Source organism: Oncorhynchus tshawytscha, linkage group LG34, assembly GCF_018296145.1.
Source record: "Oncorhynchus tshawytscha isolate Ot180627B linkage group LG34, Otsh_v2.0, whole genome shotgun sequence".
Classification (NCBI taxonomy): domain Eukaryota; kingdom Metazoa; phylum Chordata; class Actinopteri; order Salmoniformes; family Salmonidae; genus Oncorhynchus; species Oncorhynchus tshawytscha.
In genome coordinates, this window is record NC_056462.1 from 1,854,886 (window position 1) to 1,874,317 (window position 19,432).

A 19,432-nucleotide genomic window follows, 5' to 3' on the forward strand; every position below is an offset into this window, starting at 1 on the left:
GCCATTTGGGACTCAGCACTTGTCTTGCTCTACTGTTCTTAAGAGTATGTGTCTGGCTACTTTATAAAATGCTTCCTCCCATCTACCTCCCAGGCCTGCGCACCAACAAGCCTCTGTTTGCCATCTGGAAGAGCTTCAAGGTAGAGAACGCCGGGGAGCTGCCCCTTACGGTCACGTCCATGAACATCAACGGCTACAAGTGCCAGGGCTTCGGCTTCGAGGTGCTGCAGTGCAGGTCCTTCAGCCTGGACCACAACTCCTCCTCCGAGATCACGATTGCGTGAGTCAAATGTCGGCATAATGGATGCAGATTGTTCTTGAACCTTTTTTATGTCAACATATTTTGTATTAACTCAGCAGTAGTGTGCATGCGTCAGGTTACTTTCAAGTGAAGGGTACATGAAGTAAAGTAATGAAAGAAAAATAGATCAAAAATAGATCATTTTTGTATTCTGTCCAAACGCAAACATCCAGACATTTGTATTGTTTAGTAAATAATTTATTGTGATACGAGACATATCAAGATCAAGTTTTTTGACATTTGTAACGCTCATTGACCTCTCATCTCCTTCTCGCCTTTCCCCCCCACTGTCTCAACTTCTATTTTCTCTCTCTTTCTTCCCCCTCTGGTTGTCTCCCCTCTCCCCCACCTCCTTTTCACCCTCCTCTTTTCCCCCTTAATCGCTCACTCTCGTTCTCCTTTTCTTACTCTGCCTTCTCCTTCTCTCTCCCCACCTCCCACTTTCTCCCTCCTCCAGGTTCACTCCAGACTTCACGTCGTCCTGGGTGATCCGGGACCTGACCCTGGTGACGTCGCGCGGCTCATCGTTCCCCTTCACCCTCAACGTGACGCTGCCCCACCACATGCTGCCCCTCTGTGCCCAAGTGGTGCCCGGCCCCAGCTGGGAGGAGACATTCTGGGTGGTCACCCTCATCTTCACCTGGTCAGTGCCACCCTGAGACGCATAGACCAGTACCAACTTAGTGCCAAGTTTGGGTGATGAAAAGCCAATGTCATACACAACTTCATGATTCCAGGTTTCAGGTTGAAAGACTCCCCAACCAGATTACCAGTGCCTACTACTTTGTCAATTTGTTTGGACTGGTATCACCAATGAATAACCGGCCATATCCTTTCTCTCTCCTCTCAGCTTCTCCCTGGCGGGTGTTTGTCTGATGGCTTTCCACCAGGCCCAGTACATCCTGACTCAGTTCTCCAGCCCCACCCCCCGGAGCATCCACAACTCTGCCCTGTCCCGGGACAACGGCCCCGTCAACATCACCCCCAATGGAGTCAAGTAAGACTCTGTGGAATATATTTTGCAAGAGACCCGTTTCCAATCAAATATTTTTTTTACATAAAATCAACAGTTTTATATGGTTGCCAATAGAGGTTGACCGATTAATTAGGGCCGATTTCAAGTTAGGGCCGATTTCAAGTTTTCATAACAATCGGTAATCTGCATTTTTGGACGCCGATTGCATTGCACTCCACGAGGAGACTGCGTGGCAGGCTGACCACCTGTTACGCGAGTGCATCAAGGAGCCAAGGTAAGTTGCTAGCTAGCATTAAACTTATAAAAAAACAATCAATCTTAACATAATCACTAGTTAACTACACGTGGTTAATGATATTACTAGTATTAAAAAAAATCAAAATCAAATTTATTTATATAGCCCTTCGTACATCAGCTGATATCTCAAAGTGCTGTACAGAAACCCAGCCTAAAACCCCAAACAGCAAGCAATGCAGGTGTAGAAGCACGGTGGCTAGGAAAAACTCCTTAGAAAGGCCAAAACCTAGGAAGAAACCTAGAGAGGAACCAGGCTATGTGGGGTGGCCAGTCCTCTTCTGGCTGTGCCGGGTGGAGATTATAACAGAACATGGCCAAGATGTTCAAATGTTCATAAATGACCAGCATGGTCGAATAATAATAAGGCAGAACAGTTGAAACTGGAGCAGCAGCACAGTCAGGTGGAAGTTGAAACTGGAGCAGCAGCATGGCCAGGTGGACTGGGGACAGCAAGGAGTCATCATAACTAGTTGCATATAATCGATGCGGTGCCTGTTCATTTATCGTCGAATCACAGCCTACTTCGCCAAACAGGTGATGATTTAACAAGCGCATTTGTTAAAAAAGCACTGTCGTTGCACCAATGTGTAGCTAACCATAAACATCAATGCCTTTCTTAAAGTCAATACACAAGTATATATTTTTTAACCTGCATTAGTTAATATTGCCTGCTAACATGAATTTATTTTAACTAGGGAAATTGTGCCACTTGCATTCTATGCAAGCAGAGTCAGGGTATATGCAGCCGTTTGGGCCGCCTGGCTCGTTGTGAACTGTGTGAAGACCATTTCTTCCTAACAAAGACGAGTTAATTTGCCAGAATTTTACCAAATTATGACAACATTGAAGGTTGTGAAATGTAACAGCAATTTTTAGACTTAGGGTTCCGTATTTCACTGAAAGAATAAATGTTTTGTTTTCGAAATGATAGTTTCCGGATTTGACCATATTAATGACCCAAGGCTCGTATTTCTGTGTGATTACTATATTATAATTAAGTCTATGATTTGATATTTAATAGAGCAGTCTGACTGAGCGGTGGTAGTCAGCAGCTGGCTCGTAAGCATTCGTTCAAACCGTGCTTTCCTCAGTTTGCCAGCAGCTTTTCGCAATGCTCGAAGCACAGATTGGTTTATGACTTCAAGCCTATCAAATCCCAAGATTAGGCTGGCAATATTATAGTGCCGTCTATCAGAACATCCAAAAGTCAAAGGTCTATGAAATTCAAATGATATAGAGAGAAATAGTCCTATAATAACTGCAACCTAAAACTTCTTAACTGGGAAAATTGAAGACTCATGTTAAAAGAAACCAACAGCTTTCATGTGTTCTCATGTTCTGAGCAAGGAACTTTGAACGTTAGCTTTTTTTTTACATGGCACATATTGCACTTTTACTTCTCCAACACTGTTTTTGCATTATTTAAACCAAATTGAACATGTTTAATAATTTATTTGAGACTAAATTGATTTTATTTATGTAATATATAAGGTAAAGTAAGTGTTCATTCCGCATTGCTGTAATTGTCAGTATTACAAATATATATTTTTAAAATCGTCTGATTAATCGGTATCAGCATTTTTTGGTCCTCCAATAATCGGCATCGGCGTTGAAAAATCCTAATTGGTCGACCTCTAGTTGCCAATATAAAACGTTATTAAAGTTAGATGTTTCGGTGGTACTTGATTTAACTCTTGGTATAACACTCCAGTACAACAATGTTGTCAAAGTAGCCGTATGTTATCTACGTAAATCTGAACTGATTTTGTTCTATAAATGAGGCTTGTCACCCATTTGATTAGCTGGTGATTGTTGTGCATTGTTATGGGTTTACACACAGTCTCTCTAACTAGTTTTTTTGTTTTTGTCCATGTCCAGTAAAATGAAGGGCAGCTGCAAGACATATGTGGACACCTGCCACAACTCTGACAAAGGAAAGGGGCGTGGCTCCCCGGCAGTGGCCAACGGCTCCACCCCCCGGCCCCAACCCCTCTCCACCTCCTCTTCCTCCTCCAAGAAGGGTGCCTCCACCACCCCCTCCCAGCCGCAGAAGAAACACAAGGTGTCCGTTTACTATGGCAAGTACAAAACCAGCTCCTACGCTACAGCGGCGGCGGCCGCCACAGCGACCGAGGAAGAGCGGGAACTAGACCTAACGCCCGACCTGGGAACCCTGGAACCCGACCTGTGCATGGACGCCTGCAACAACAACGAGCCCACGTTCCTCTGTCAAATCGACGTTAAAAAAACGACACAGCACTTTAAGGAAGCCCCACCACAGAGCGCCGCCCAGCGGGAGGACAGCAAAGGGCCGGCGTTGGTTATGTTTCCCGTGGAAACGCAGGCCGGCTTCCCCGACAATGTCACCATGGGCCCAGGCCCCCGACCGGGTCTCCTGCTGTGCAGCCCCGTGACAGAGAAAGGGTGCGGCCTCCGTACACATTCACAGTTTGTGGAGAAGAGGGACACGACGGCGAAAAGGGACAACTCTGAGCTAGAGGTGAGAGAGAGACAGGGTGATCATTTGGCTATTACTTGGTTTTATTTGATAGCTTGCTCTGATGCTTATAGCCTGTTTACTCTAGCTCTGTAGAGATGTTTTTTTTTTGTGCAATCTAAGTACTTCAGTACAGGGTGGAAATGTGAATTGAATATTTCTCTCTTTCTCTCTCCCTCCAGACCAGAGAGGATGGTAAAATCCAGAGGAAGAAGGCAGAGAAGACGGAGGCTGGTGTCCCAGCCGGGAACAGCAAGGCAAAGAAGAGTCGTAAGAAGAACACAGAGCGGGTTTCTGGGTACGTGGCATCTTCAAATCGATAGAGATGATAGACTCTGTGCTCACTTAGAAATTAGTCTTGACAAGGGGTTTGGTGCAGAATTCTGTTTGTAAAATCTATAGAGAAGGGCCTCCCGGGTGGCGCAGTGGTCTAGGACACTGCATCCCAGTGCTAGCTGTGCCACCAGACACTGTCGCAACCGGGAGGTCTGTGGGGCGATGCACAATTGGCCTAGCGTCGTCCTTGTCTCATCGTGCACTAGCGACTCCTGTGGCGGGCCAGGCGCAGTGCACGCTAACCAGGTCGCCAGGTGCAAGGTGTTTCCTCCGACACATTGGTGCGGCTGGCTTCCGGGCTGGATGCACGCAGTGCTGCTTGGTTGGGTTGTGTTGTGAACCTCTTCATCCCACACAGATTCACACCGCAGCCATTGTTCATTGACCAAAAGTACTTTATGTTAATACTTTCTAACTGGGCAGGATGTGAGTTGGTGAATTTGAATATTTTGATTTGGGGTTGATTTAAATTGAAGAAACAACCGTTAATTAGCTACCCCCAGCAGCCGTTTATAGTAGAACGTTCAGGTCTGTAACCCTGTTGATCACTGCATGAAATGTAACGACATTGAAAAGTGACATTGGTCTTCGCTGTTCCCACAGGCTACCTGAACACAGTGTGGTTGTGACGTCAGTGCAGGAGAGAGAACCGGAGTGGAGAACGGGAGAACAACAACAGAATATGAACGGAACCCGCACTCGGAACCGCTGCTCCACAGGAAAACCAGACGCACCGAAGCCCAGCCCCGACAGCCCCCTCAAACAGAACGGTGGGTACATGTACATACATACACACCAGGGTTTCCGTTAGGAAAATATGACGGGGGGACATTTGACCAGAAACCTTTTTTAATTGACCCGACATTTGAGAAATTACATTTCCTCAGCGAAGACAAGTAACCAACCGCAGAATCACTAGCCTGTCAATCTACTATCCCCCACAGTAGAAAGGTTTACATATTCTATTGTTTCTACACGTTATAAGCGCAGCAATGTACCCAAGGCAGCGGGCTACGCGGGGCAGCGGGCTACACGCGGATGTTTGTTCCATAATGCAATTCGCCGGAAAACACTTGTCACTTCACATGCGGTTTCATATTTTATAGGCCAAAAGCCAGCTAGCGGATAACGGAAACACTGACCAACACACAGACACACATTCAAAAAGCTGCGACATCTATGGTTTACACCCCTCAACCACTTGGTGACCTGTGTGGCTGTCGCTGTCAGTTTGTGGCTAACTTGACCGAAGTTCAACCCTACCCCTCACCTAAACCAATCATGTTAAAAGCCCTCTGCTGTGTCTGTGATGCTCTGGACATCTCTAAGCAGACTTACACCTGACTGACCAAGTATCTGCCGCAGTGCCTTCTCTTTTTCAACACATTGCCATGGTAGACACTCCAGTACATATCCGGTTTTGTCACATTTTCAGAAACACCGGAATTCCCAATTAAATGTGATGGCTAAAGACGTAACTGACTGAGTGAAAGTTTGACATTTTATTTTGAATATTGGACAGTCCTCAGCGTCTCTTTCTCGACACTTTATTTCAACAGCTGGAAACAAAAGGGAAGATGGGCAAGAGGGAGGACCGTAGGAAGGGTGGATATGGGGCATTGAAGGGTTTGAGCAGTGTATTTGTGTTACAGCTAGGCCACAGGCTTTACTCAGTCCTCAACATCTCTCGCCCTCCGTCCTGTTCTAGGCGTGTGTCTGGTGCGGCCACGGCGGAAGTGCGCGGAGCGGCGTGTGGCGTGCGAGTCGGGCTCAGACTCGGGCAGCTCATCGGGCAGCGTGCGGGCCAGCCGCGGCAGCTGGGGCAGCTGGAGCTCTGCCAGCAGCATTGAGGGAGACAAGGACCCCAGCACTCCGCACCACCGCCCACACCACTGCGCTACCTCAGCCAGGAAAAGTATGGACCCACTACTGCAGTAAACCCACTCACACACACATATACAACACACACACGGTGCCATATACAACGCATGCACACAAGCACACTTTTATCTAGACACTATACAAAACATTAGGAACACCTGCTCTTTCCATGACAGACTGACCAGGTGAATCCAGGTGAAAGCTATGATCCCTTATTGATGTCACTTGTTAAATCCACTTCAATCAGTGTAGATGAAGGGGAGGAGATGCGTAAAAGATGGATTCTCAAGCTTTGAGACAATTGAGACATTGATTGTGTATGTGTGCCATTCGGAGGGTGACTGGGCAAGACAAAAGATTGAAGTGCCTTTGAACGGCGTATGGTAGTAGGTGCCAGGCGCACTGATTTGTGTCAAGAACTGCAACGCTGCTGGGTTTTTCACACGTGTGTATCAAGAATGGTCCACCACTCAAACGACATCCAACTGTGGGAAGTATTGGAGTCAACATGACCCAGCGCCCCTGTGGAATGCTTTCGACACCTTGTCGAGTCCATGGCCCGACGAATTGAGGTCGTTCTGAGGGCAAAGGGAGCCTCGACTTAATATTAGGAAGGTGTTCTTAATGTTTTGTACACTCGGGGTATACACACTCCCCTCTCTCGCTACTGTAGCGACCACTGCACTGCTCTTATCAGGAAACGTGCCCATAGAGCACGGCTCTCCAGCCCTGTTCCAGGAGAGCTACCGTCCTGTAGGTTTTCACCTTAACCCTAGTCTAGTGCCCCGGTTAGTTAATAGCAATGGGCCAGCGCTCCTAGTCCACTAGGCTAGCTGCCGCCCCACCGGGGTTGGAGCGTGAACCTACAGGAAGGTAGCTCTACAGGAACAGGGTCACAGATTGACTTTAGAGAATGTGTTTTTGTCCCTGGTCCCTACATATTGCTCCTTTTACTATTCCTAATAGTTCTCTCTCTCTCCTCTGTTCTGCTGTCTATCGTCAGCATAGCCATGTGTCTCCATTCCATCCCACACAGGTGCTTCTCATCAAAATGTCCTCCTTTCACCCCAGAATAGTAGGTCCGGACCTAGGCTCTGGAGCTCTGAGGGGGTTGGAAGTGGGACTGAGGACTCTACAGAGCACCATGGTGCTGGGTTAGGTTAGGTCCTTTGGCTCTGAGGGACTTTGTCTGTCTCGGCTAGGGCTGAGATTCCCAAATTCCCCATCTCTGAATCCACCTCAGTGTACACCTCATCAGACATGGAAATGTTGCATCCGTCTTTCACCTCACCTGTTCTGTCTCTCTTTCTCTCGCTCTTTCTTTCTCTCTCTTTCTCTCTCTCTCTGTCTACTGCTCTCTCTCTGTCTACCGCTCTCTCTCTGTCTACCGCTCTCTCTCTGTCTACCGCTCTCTCTCTGTCTACCGCTCTCTCTCTGTCTACCGCTCTCTCTCTGTCTTACCGTCTCTCTCTGTCTACCGCTCTCTCTCTGTCTACCGCTCTCTCTCTGTCTTACCGCTCTCTCTCTGTCTACCGCTCTCTCTCTGTCTACCGTCTACCGCTCTCTCTCTGTCTACCGCTCTGTTTACCGCCCTCTCTGTCTTACCGCTCTGTCTACCGCTCTCTCTCTCTGTCTACCTCTCTGTGTCTGTCTACCGCTCTCTGTGTCTGTCTGTCTACCGCTCTCTGTGTCTGTCTGTCTACCGCTCTCTGTGTCTCTGTCTACCGCTCTCTCTGTGTCTGTCTGTCGCTCTCTCTCTGTCTACCGCTCTCTCTGTCTACCGCTCTCTCTGTTTACCGCCCTCTCTGTCTTACCGCTCTGTCTTACCGCCCTCTCTCTCTGTCTACCTCTCTGTGTCTGTCTACCGCTCTCTGTGTCTGTCTGTCTACCGCTCTCTGTGTCTGTCTGTCTACCGCTCTCTGTGTCTCTGTCTACCGCTCTCTCTGTGTCTGTCTGTCTACCGCTCTCTCTCTGTCTACCGCTCTCTCTGTCTACCGCTCTCTCTGTTTACCGCCCTCTTACCGCTGTCTTACCGCTCTGTCTGTCTACCTCTCTCTCTGTCTACCTCTCTCTGTCTACCGCTCTCTGTGTCTGTCTGTCTACCTCTCTCTGTCTGTCTGTCTACCGCTCTCTGTGTCTGTCTGTCTACCGCTCTCTGTGTCTCTGTCTACCGCTCTCTCTGTGTCTGTCTGTGTCTGTCTCTCTCTGTCTCTCTCTGTCTCTCTCTGTCTCTCTCTGTCTCTCTCTGTCTGTCTACCGCTCTCTCTCTGTCTGTCTGTCTGTCTACCGCTCTCTGTGTCTGTCTGTCTACCGCTCTGTGTCTCTGTCTACCGCTCTCTCTCTGTCTCTCTCTCTGTCTCTCTCTGTCTGTCTCTCTCTGTCTCTCTGTCTGTCTACCGCTCTCGCTCTGTCTGTCTGTCTACCGCTCTCTCTGTGTCTGTCTCTCTCTGTCTCTCTCTGTCTCTCTCTCTGTCTGTCTGTCTGTCTACCGCTCTCTGTGTCTGTCTGTCTACCGCTCTCTCTCTCTCTGTCTCTCTCTCTCTCTGTCAATTCAAGGGGCTTTATTGGCATGGGAAACATGTGTTAACATTGCCAAAGCAAGTGAGGTAGATAATATACAAAAGTGAAATAAACAATAAAAATTAACAGTAAACATTACACATACAGAAGTTTCAAAACAATAAACACATTACAAATGTCATATATATATACAGTGTTGTAACAATGTGCAAATGGTTGGAGTACGCAAGGGAAAATAAATAAGCATAAATATGAGTTGTATTTACAATGGTGTTTGTTCTTCACTGGTTGCCCTTTTCTTGTGGCAACAGGTCACAAATCTTGTTGCTGTGATGGCACACTGTTGGATTTCACCCAGTAGATATGGGAGTTTATCAAAATTGGATTTGTTTTCAAATTCTTTGTGGATCTGTGTAATCTGAGGGAAATATGTCTCTATGGTTATCCATTTGGCAGGAGGTTAGGAAGTGCAGTTCAGTTTCCACTTCATTTTGTAGGCAGTGTGCACATAGCCTGTCTTCTCTTGAGTCATGTCTGCCTATGGCAGCTTTTCTCAATAGCAAGGCTATGCTCACTGAGTCTGTACATAGTCAAAGCTTTCCTTAAGTTTGGGTCAGTCACAGTGGTCAGGTATTCTGCCACTGTGTACTCTCTGTTTAGGGCCAAATAGCATTCTAGTTTGCTCTGTTTTTTTGGTAATTCTTTCCAAGGTGTCGAAGTAATTTTCTTTCTGTTTTCTCATGATTTGGTTGGGTCTAATTGTGCTGCTCTGTGGGGTGTGTTTGTGTTTGTGAACAGAGCCCCAAGACCAGCTTGCTTAGGGGACTCTTCTCCAGGTTCATCTCTCTGTAGGCGATAGCTTTGTTATGGAAGGTTTGGGAATTGCTTCCTTTTAGGTTGTTGTAGAATTTAACAGCTCTTTTCTGGATTTTGATAATTAGTGGGTATTGGCCTAATTCTGCTCTGCATGCATTATTTGGTGTTCTACGTTGTACACAAAGGATATTTTTGCAGAGTCTCAATTTGGTGTTTGTCCCATTTTGTGAAGTCTTGGTTGGTGAGCAGACCCCAGACCTCATAACCATAAAGGGCAATGGGCTCTATGACTGATTCAAGTATTTTTAGTCAGATCCTAATTGGTATGTTGAATTTTATGTTCCTTTTGATGGCATAGAATGCCCTTCTTGCCTTGTCTCTCAGATCTTTCACAGCTTTGTGGAAGTTACCTGTGGCGCTGATGTTTAGGCCCAGGTATGTATTGTTATTTGTGTGCTCTAGGGCAACGGTGTCGAGATGGAATTTGTATTTGCGGTCCTGGCGACTGGACCTTTTTTGGAATACTTATTTAGTTTTTTACTGAGATTTACTGTCAGGGCCCAAGTCTGGCAGAATCTGTGCAGAATATCTAGGTGCTGCTGTAGGCCCTCCTTGGTTGGAGGGGTGCAAAATCCACTTGTCATTTAAATCTCTTACTCCGGTGACTCTTTCTCACACTTGCTAGTGCCATTCGTGTATTCTCATTGACACGAGGACCGCATAAACGTTTATATTGACCTGTCAAACACACTCTGGTAATGGCTGAAATGGGCCCAATGGAATACATTGTTTTTCCATTGCCTCTATAAACGCGCTAACACTACGTCTGGGATTTAACACTCTGTATCGACAGTTGCATCACAAGAAAGACGTCTTATTTTGGTAGTTTTCGATGTATGTGCATTTGAAGTTAGGATTTAGTTCAAATGTTTTCAAATTAGAGGCGCTGAAATTAAAGGTACCTCTGATAAAATGTCTGATCTCGCAAACGATGTAAGTATGTATAGATGGGCGTAATCTAGAGCCAAGCATTTGATTTTGAAAACGCATGGTTATCCTTCTCACGGAACACTTGTTGAATTATGCAAGAAAACGTGACGACCGTAATGAATAACTAATGAGGCTGTCTAGACAGCGCAGGTTGGCCTAGAGACAGAGTATGTTTTCGCCGGTCGTCGCCCTGTTCCACCCCTTTATATAAAAATGTATTAATGAATGCAAATTACACCCAGGCAAATGATGCACATAATACTGTTTATTTTATCACAGAGTATTTTTTTTAAACCTGGGGGGGAAAGGTATTTTACAATAAATGTAATACCTGAATTCCCACCCAAATGCCACCTCCATTCGTTATTTGTCCGTGCCAGTACAATGTTTTATGTGCTATAATTCAGTCAATCTGATTTTGATTTATACCATTCTGGAAAAGTATTGCAGTGTTTTCACACTCTCCCCCTCTCTGGCACTGATATGGTAGAGAAAAGGATCTATGGACTACCACGTTTTTCATGAGAAAGCATGGTCAGAGTTGTGGTTTGTAGCTGTGTGTCTGTGTCCACAGGGGACTCCGTGCAGTACGGCGTCTACCCAGCCGAGAGGGACTGCTACCAGACCATGAACTCCACCTACAAGGCCCAGAGGTACGCGGGCACACACACACACACACACACACACACACACACACACACACATTGACTGATGTAATCACACACAGACGGATAAATACACACACACACAGCAACCACATAGATTGGAAGACGTACTCTTATGGTCATTTAGCAGACTTTTATTTTAAGCTACTACAGTTCAACCCACAACTGTAGTGTGGCAAGCACTGCCATACTCTAAACAACTGTACCGCTCTTACTGTTTCAAGAGGTGTACTATCATTCTAAAAGTCCTTAATGACAAAAACCCTAATGGAGAAGTCAAAGTTCCAATAATAATGATTATTTATGTACATTTTTTAAGTGTTTTTCATTATACACAATCTCAAAGTGCTATATCTGTCCCCTGGTGTGCAGCATGAATAATCTGTACAGGAAGGAGCCTTGCCAAAGCCCAACAGAGCCCGCCCCGGTGCCCCCCAGCTTTGCCCCCAGCTTCGCTTCTGTAGCAGCCCGCATGGACAGAACCATGGGTGAGTGTGAAGTGCTCAGTCAATAAATGTTGACATACATGTACATCAGAATCCGTGTGTAAAATGTATTGTCTATTATAAATAGAAAGTTGACCTTAAAAAGGGAAGTGCTGTAAAATCAGCATGTAAGGGTATTGTGGTGTTTGTCATTCATTGAATGCGTTTCGCAAATTATTGCGATTTCTGTAAATGTTTGGTGTCGTAAATCGGGGATGGCCAATGCTCTTTCTGGACAGCCAAGCACGCAGGCTTTTTCTCCAACCCTACTATAAAGCCTGCGTTACAGTTTTCCCTGTTAGAAACGCACTAACATAATTGTTTCCCTCTTCTCTCTCAGATGTGGCGGGCCACTATTTGCCTGAGGAGACGTGGTCGGCACCCTCCGTGCCCCTCACCAATGAGTTCAGGTACAACACCTCAGAGGCTGTGCCCTACGTACCTCAAGCCTCAGCACCTGCACCCTTCAACGGGTACGTCACTAAGCCAAGACGAAATGTACTAATTGTGTATTTTTGTACAGTCATGTTGTAGCTTAGGAAGCCATTTTGATTGTCTGTCAGGCCATGTCGATCATACAGCTATTTTATACAGTAATCATGTACTTATGAACCAGAGTTTATAGCACCGAGGCGGTGTACCCTAGTAGGGATGGCTCACCCTGTACTATTAGTTCAAACAAATAGAACGTTGTCATGTCTACCTACTTCTCATATCCTTCCCAATAAAAACAATCAAGAATGCCAGAAGTGTTTAAAAATTGCCCACATTAACATATGTAGCCTAAAAAACAAGGTTCATGAAATCAATAACTTACTTGTAAAAGATTACATTCATATTCTGACCATCTCTAAAACTCACTTAGATAATACATTTGATACAGTGCTGGCATGGTTATAACATCTACAGAAAATACTGAAATGCCAATGGGGGTGATGTTACGGTCTATATTCAGAACCACATTCCTGTAAAGCTTAGAGGTGATTTGAAGTAAAATGGCTACAGGTTCATCTGCCTCACCTAAAGCCCATTCTGGGAAGCTGTTATAGACCACCAAGTGCTAACAATCAATATATGTGAAATGCTTGATAATGTATGTGGAATCAACAGAGAGGTGTATTTTCTGGGTGACCTTAATATCAACTGGCTTTCATCAAGCTGCCCACTCAAGAAAAAGCTTCAAACTGTAACCAGTGTCTGCAACCTGGTTCAGGTTATCAGTCAACCTTCCAGGGTATTTACAAACAGCACAGGAATGAAATTATCAACATGTATTGATCACATCTTTACTAATGCTGCAGAAATCTGCATTAAAACAGTATCAAAATCTATAGGATGTTGTGATCACAATATAGTAGCCATAGCTAGGAAAACCAAAGTTCCAAAGGCTGGGCCTCTTATAGTGTATAAGAAGTCATACAATATGTTTTGTAGTGATTCCTATGTTCATTAAAACTTGTTTGGTTGTGAGGGATGTAGCAGAAGGAAAGGCAAATCAGTCTGGCTGCACAACCGATTGGCAAACGTACCGGAAATTGAGAAATCATGTGGCTAAATTGAATGAAAAGAAGAAGAAACTATACTATGAAACAAAGATAAATGAATGATAGTAATACATTTTACAGCACCTTAATTGTAATTTAGGGCAAAAAGACACTCGGCTCCGTCGTTCATTGAATCAGATGGCACATTCATCACAACCCACTGAATATTGCCAACTACTTTAATGATTTGTTTTCATCGGCAAGATTAGCAAACTTAAGCATGACATGCCAGCAACAAACGCTGACACTACACATCCAAGTATATCTGACCAAAATATGAAAGCCAAGCATTGTAACTTATTATTTCCGAAAAGTGAGCCCGGAAAAGGTGAAGAAATGGTTGTCTATCAACAATGACAAGCCACCTGGGTCTGACAACTTGAATGGAAAATGACTGAGGATGATAGCGTACGATATTGCCACTCCTGTTTGCCGTTTCTTAAATGTAAGCCTACAAGAAAGTGTGCTTTCAGGCCTGGAGGGAAGCAAAAGTAATTCCGCTACCTAAGTAAAGTCCCCTTTACTGGCTCAAATAGCTGACCAATCAGCCTGTTACCAACCCTTAGTACACTTTTGGGGGGGAAATTATGTTTGGTCAGATACAATGCTATTTTATAGTAAACAAATTGACAAGACTTTCAGCACGCTTATAGGGAAGGGCATTCAACAAGCACACCACTTACACACATGACTGATGATTGGCTGAGCGAAATTGATAGCGAAATGATTGTGGGAGCTGTTTTGAGACTTTGTTTTTGTTTCGAGACTTTGCTTTTGGCATTAGTGATCATAGTATGCTGCTAGAAAAACACATTTGTTATGGATTTACACCCCCTGCTATATTGTTGATAAAGAGTTACCTGTTTAACAGAACAGAGGGTGTTATTTAATGGAAGCCTCTAACATAACAGGTAGAATCAGGAATTCCCCAAGGCAGCAGTCTAGGCCCTTTCACTTTTTTCAATCTTTACTAATGGCATGCCACTGGCTTTAAGTAAAGCCAGTGTCTCTATGTATGCGGATGACTCAACAATATACACATCAGCTACTACCCGATTGAAATGACTGCAACACTTAACAAAAAGCTATAGTCAGTTTCAGAATGGGTAGCAAGAAATAAGTTATTAAATATTTCTAGAACTAATCTGTCGTTCTGCCCATGAACAAGGCAGTTAACCCACTGTTCCTAGGCCGTCATTGTAAATAAGATTTTGTTCTTAACTGACTTGCCTAGTTAAATAAAGGTAAAATAAAAATCAATAGATAAATTGTAAACTGCCATTGTCAAAACATGTTGATGCAACAGTAGCTAAGATGGGGAGAAGACTGTCCATAATAAAGCGCTACTCTGCCTTAACAGCACTATCAACAAGGCAGGTCATACAGACCCTAGTTTTGTCGCACCTGGACTACTGTCCAGTTGTGTGGTCAGGTGCCACAAAGATGGACTTAGGAACATTGGCTCAGAAGAGGGCAGCACAGCTGGCCTGTACATGTAAACGGAATGCTGACATGAATAATATGCACATCAATCTCTCATGGCCCAAAGTAGAGGAGATATTTACTGCCTCACTACTTGTTATTTATATATATATATATATATATATATACACACACACACCTACCTACCTACCTACCTTATGGAACAGCGGTGACTGAAGAGACACATGGCATACACGTACTAACACACGCACTCTACACACAAGTACACATGGATTGTGTGTTGTAGAGTAGTGGCCTGAGGGCAGACACTTAATGTGTTCTGAAGAGTGTTATGAAATGGAATGTCACGCAATATTTTTTGTTGTATGCAACTGTCTTAATTTGCTGGACCCCAGGAATAGTGGCTGTTGCCTTGGTAGCAGCTAATGGGGATCCTTAAATTAAAATGTGTTTTACCTCTGTAATGTGGTCACCTGTCAATTTAGATAAAGAAATGTATTGTGAAATTATGTGTGTTAGCTAATTCACGATTTTGTGTTTTTGTGTTTTTTTTCCACGAATTTGTGTTCTCAAACAGCTTCCCTTGGAACAGTGCCAACAGCCAATGTAACAGCCCATACGTGTACTGTGACCAGGGCAACTACGTGTCAGCAGGTAGGCGTCAAAGCTACTGTGTTATTGTGTGTAAAATGTCTTATACAACAGGTCTCCCTTGAAAAAGGACTTTTGATCTCAATGGGACAACCTGGTGAAATATCATGGGAAAAACACTTACCATTGTGTCCTTACCATCGGTCCGCAGGCAACACCAACTTCCACAACAGTTTCCCATGCCAGCCAGAGAGCCAGACGGTAGCCTACAGCCACCAGCCCAGCTGGAGAGAGGAATGTTCCCAGGAGGCTCCCTCGTCCTGGGATACAGCCGGCTGTGTGGGCAGCAAGGTAAACCTCCGGGACCCGCTGCTGGCTCCATTCAACCTAATCCCCCTAATATCTATCATTACTGTCCCCCTGTCTGCCTCAGTCAATGACCTAGTCCTAACCACTTGGCTTTGTGCCAGGTTTACTAAGCTTCTGCACCAAAGACGAACGGCCTTCATTTACACTTAACATTTTTTTTTTTTCTCCAAACCTTTATTTTACCCTGTGGAAAAAGCCATGTGCAAACGCTTACTAAATCTGTCTCAGTAAAGCTTAGTATTTAATGTTATATATTTATGATATTAATATAAAGTATAAAAGATTGATTATGCATTTAAATAATATCAAACAATGTGAGTGTTATTGTAACTCATCTGAATCTGTTTTCTGACACGCCCTTTGACCTCTGTCCTCTGTTTTTCCCTTTTACTGGTGCTGTCTGTGGTTATCACATTTTAACATCACAATCTAACTGTGATTTATAAAAAAATATATAAAAAAAAACAAATGGAGCTTAGAAAATAGGAACTTCAACCTCTGCGGTTTGATTGGGAATCTAGGGAGTGAGGCTTTGTCTGCTTCTCTTGCGTGGACAACTTCCACTTTTCACAAACTACCATGGTTCTGGCCTCAGCATGAGTCAATACAATGTAGATCATAGTCTTTCGGTTAGGCTTTATTTTAGAGAGCATTGTTTACCTGTTATTTAGACCAAAACAATGTCACTGACTGCTTGATGACATTGATGATACCTTTCTTTTCCTAATTCTTGGTAAAAGTCACATAAGTGGAATGTATTGTATTGAATTATTTTCTAACAAGAACCAGAAAGTGAACACCAACATACTAGTGGTGACAGGCCTGTAAAATGAAGCTTTTATGCTTGTATTTATCAAGATCCTGACCACCTCCATTATGTCTTGTGTGCAATGTTCCTTCAAATTGTTGTTTGGCACTGAGCAAATTTCTGGTTTGATGAGTGCAAACTTGAATGTTGTGAAAATTTGGTGCAACTTCCAGTGCACGTTTACTGTGAAGACTGAGGCTATACCTGCTTTAAGTTAGTTTTAACAGTGGCCAAGTAGGCTACTGTGGCTATTTGATCGTAATGTAGGCCTAACAAAAACAATGGAGAAAATGCATCCCATAACATTTTAACATGGAAATAGCAGTTCTATTATTCAGCCTACAGTAGCAGCCAATGTGTTGCATTCAATGTAGGTCTACATTCCAAAAGAAAACATGCTGGGCTTGACATTAACCTGTTTATCCACATGTCCTTCAGACAAGGAGGTGACTGAAAATGTTGTTTGATTCAAGAAACCACTTCACAAATAAAATGCATCATTATAGAGAATCAGACAAATTATGCTACCCTCTGCCTATTGGCCACTTAGCTTATTCAAGCCTGTCTCAAATACAACACTGCCCCTTTAAGACAAAAAAAAGCTCTTTACCATAACTCGCTTTTCAAAATGTATAAGTTTTGTGCTCTTGTAGGAAGCAATCACTCCCCTATTGCTGACTACAAATTATCTATAACTGGGCTAATAACTCACTAACTAGCAAATTATATGAACAAACTGTTTTACATGCAGCTCTCGCTTTGATCTCAAAACAAGCGCATCTACTTACGGCCGCTCATGCTGTGAACACAGTCCAGTTCATAGTAAATTGCACCGATCCATATATGGCAATGGTCTATTTACATAGGCCTACTGCAGCCCTGATTGTTTATGCCGCACCAGTCTGTGTAGAGTACGGGCGGAGTGTTGCGTATCAATGCAATTGAATCCTACTCCTATGCGTTCTGTCTACAACAAAATCTCCTGCATAGTTTAGGTATGTTGCATAGAAAGTGGCTAATATTGCGTTGATTCGATCGAAATTGCAACAGTATAGGGAAATGTTGATAGTGTTAAGTGAACTCTAGAACAGTAGTCACCAACCTTTTCTGAGTCAAGATCAATTTGAGTCAAAATGCAAGGTGAGATCTACCGCTCAGATTTTTTTTCCCGACATTAACAACTTAAGCATATGCAACATTTACCAATTTAAAACAGTACCGTGGCAATGAGGTTTGTGCAGTAAACTATAGGCCCAATAAGTTACGACTGAATATTGGCTTTGCTTGAATTGCCCTGCCAATGCGCTGTTGTTCGGGCCGTTTTTTCAAATTCGAAATATGAGATAGGCTATACGATCACACCGGTAATAGATCCGTTGTTGTATTTAAAAAAAAAAAATATTTGACCAAGTCAGTTAAGAAAAAATTCTTATTTACAATGACGGGCTAGGAACAGTGGGTTAACTGCCTTGTTCAGGGGCAGAACGTGTGAAGCACAGCATACATTTAAAAATAATAATAATAACCTGCATCTGATGGGCTTTTTCAGCGGAGGGAGAGAGAAGCAGACTGAGGGTCCGCCTCTCAACCTCATTCCGCTCTCCCTTTCCTCCACTGACACGGTCTTCCAGATAATGGACGAAACCCGAGTCGCACCACATTATTGCACCACTGCCTCATGCACAAATGTGTTACTCCTTTGAACAGAGAAAGTGATATATTCCTTGATATTAAACTTGATATTTACTTTTAGATTTTTGCCCTCACTGAAGTGTCCACCAACATTTAATATTATAATTTTTGTTAAATAAATGGTGGCATATCTTTTCTAAACCATGTTTTTTTTCTCACTCTGTTCCCCCTTAGCCATATTTCCCCGGCACCAGGAGCCTGTCCCCCATGTCCAGTCTGTTCGGTTCCATCTGGACCCCCCAGAGTGAGCCGTACCAAAGCCACTTCCAACCCGAGCGCTCGGCCCCCATGTCCCCCGTCTGCCCCATCACCCCGCCTCACGCCCCCTTCAACCGGGAGCCCGGGGGCATGTGCCGCCCCAAGCAGTACTCCAGCTTCAACCCTTTCGGCCCCCACATGAACCTGGACATTTGGAACTCCTCATCCAACCGCAGCTCAAACTCGCAGCTGTCCAACGACTCGGGCTACTGTGGTGACATTTAATAAAAACCTGGCATAACCGACGACAACAAACAAAAACGATGCTATTAAAGAAAGGAACAAGAAATGAATGTGCTTTTATCGATAATGGGGGAAAAATGTGAATATTCCTTTACTTTTATGTTATTTTTTTCTTTCAAACGTTCAATGTTGTGAAAGGTTAAGCATTTGTTGTATATTTTTCTAGATGTTTTGATCATAGAAAATTAAAACATTTAAAAAGTTTTGTACTTGATGTCTTGTTTTCTTTGTCCCCCACGCTACAACTATTTAGCAGTAGCAGATGGACCGTATAAGCTTGTTTTCTTTGTCCCCCACACTACAACTATTTAGCAGTAGCAGATGGACCGTATAAGCTTGTTTTCTTTGTCCCCCACACTACAACTATTTAGCAGTAGCAGATGGACCGTATAAGCTTGTTATCTTTGTCCCCCACGCTACAACTATTTAGCTGTAGCAGATGGACCGTATAAGCTTGTTTTCTTTGTTCCCCACGCTACAACTATTTAGCAGTAGCAGATGGACCGTATAAGCTTGTTTTCTTTGTTCCCCACGCTACAACTATTTAGCAGTAGCAGATGGACCGTATCAGCTTGTTATCTTTGTTCCCCACGCTACAACTATTTAGCAGTAGCAGATGGACCGTATAAGCTTGTTTTCTTTGTCCCCCACGCTACAACTATTTAGCAGTAGCAGATGGACCGTATAAGCTTGTTATCTTTGTCCCCCACGCTACAACTA

At 44.0% G+C, this 19,432-nt stretch overlaps 1 protein-coding gene across 5 annotated transcripts in view; it reads left to right on the forward strand.

Annotated features, from left to right (window-relative positions):
* Positions 1-18,921, forward strand: part of tmem131l (transmembrane 131 like) — a 91,432-nt gene extending 72,511 nt beyond the window's left edge. For all 5 annotated transcript variants that reach the window (XM_024398418.2, XM_024398420.2, XM_024398422.2 and 2 more), the window contains 13 exons: positions 94-280; positions 759-944; positions 1,152-1,298; positions 3,453-4,074; positions 4,254-4,369; positions 5,011-5,177; positions 6,116-6,322; positions 11,189-11,267; positions 11,652-11,767; positions 12,105-12,237; positions 15,329-15,405; positions 15,554-15,693; positions 18,386-18,921. In XM_024398418.2, coding sequence (XP_024254186.1) covers positions 94-280; positions 759-944; positions 1,152-1,298; positions 3,453-4,074; positions 4,254-4,369; positions 5,011-5,177; positions 6,116-6,322; positions 11,189-11,267; positions 11,652-11,767; positions 12,105-12,237; positions 15,329-15,405; positions 15,554-15,693; positions 18,386-18,694 — 2,486 coding nt within the window. In that variant the 3' untranslated portion in view covers positions 18,695-18,921. The remainder of the gene's footprint in view (positions 1-93; positions 281-758; positions 945-1,151; positions 1,299-3,452; positions 4,075-4,253; positions 4,370-5,010; positions 5,178-6,115; positions 6,323-11,188; positions 11,268-11,651; positions 11,768-12,104; positions 12,238-15,328; positions 15,406-15,553; positions 15,694-18,385) is intronic.
* The last annotated feature ends 511 nt before the right edge of the window (positions 18,922-19,432 follow it).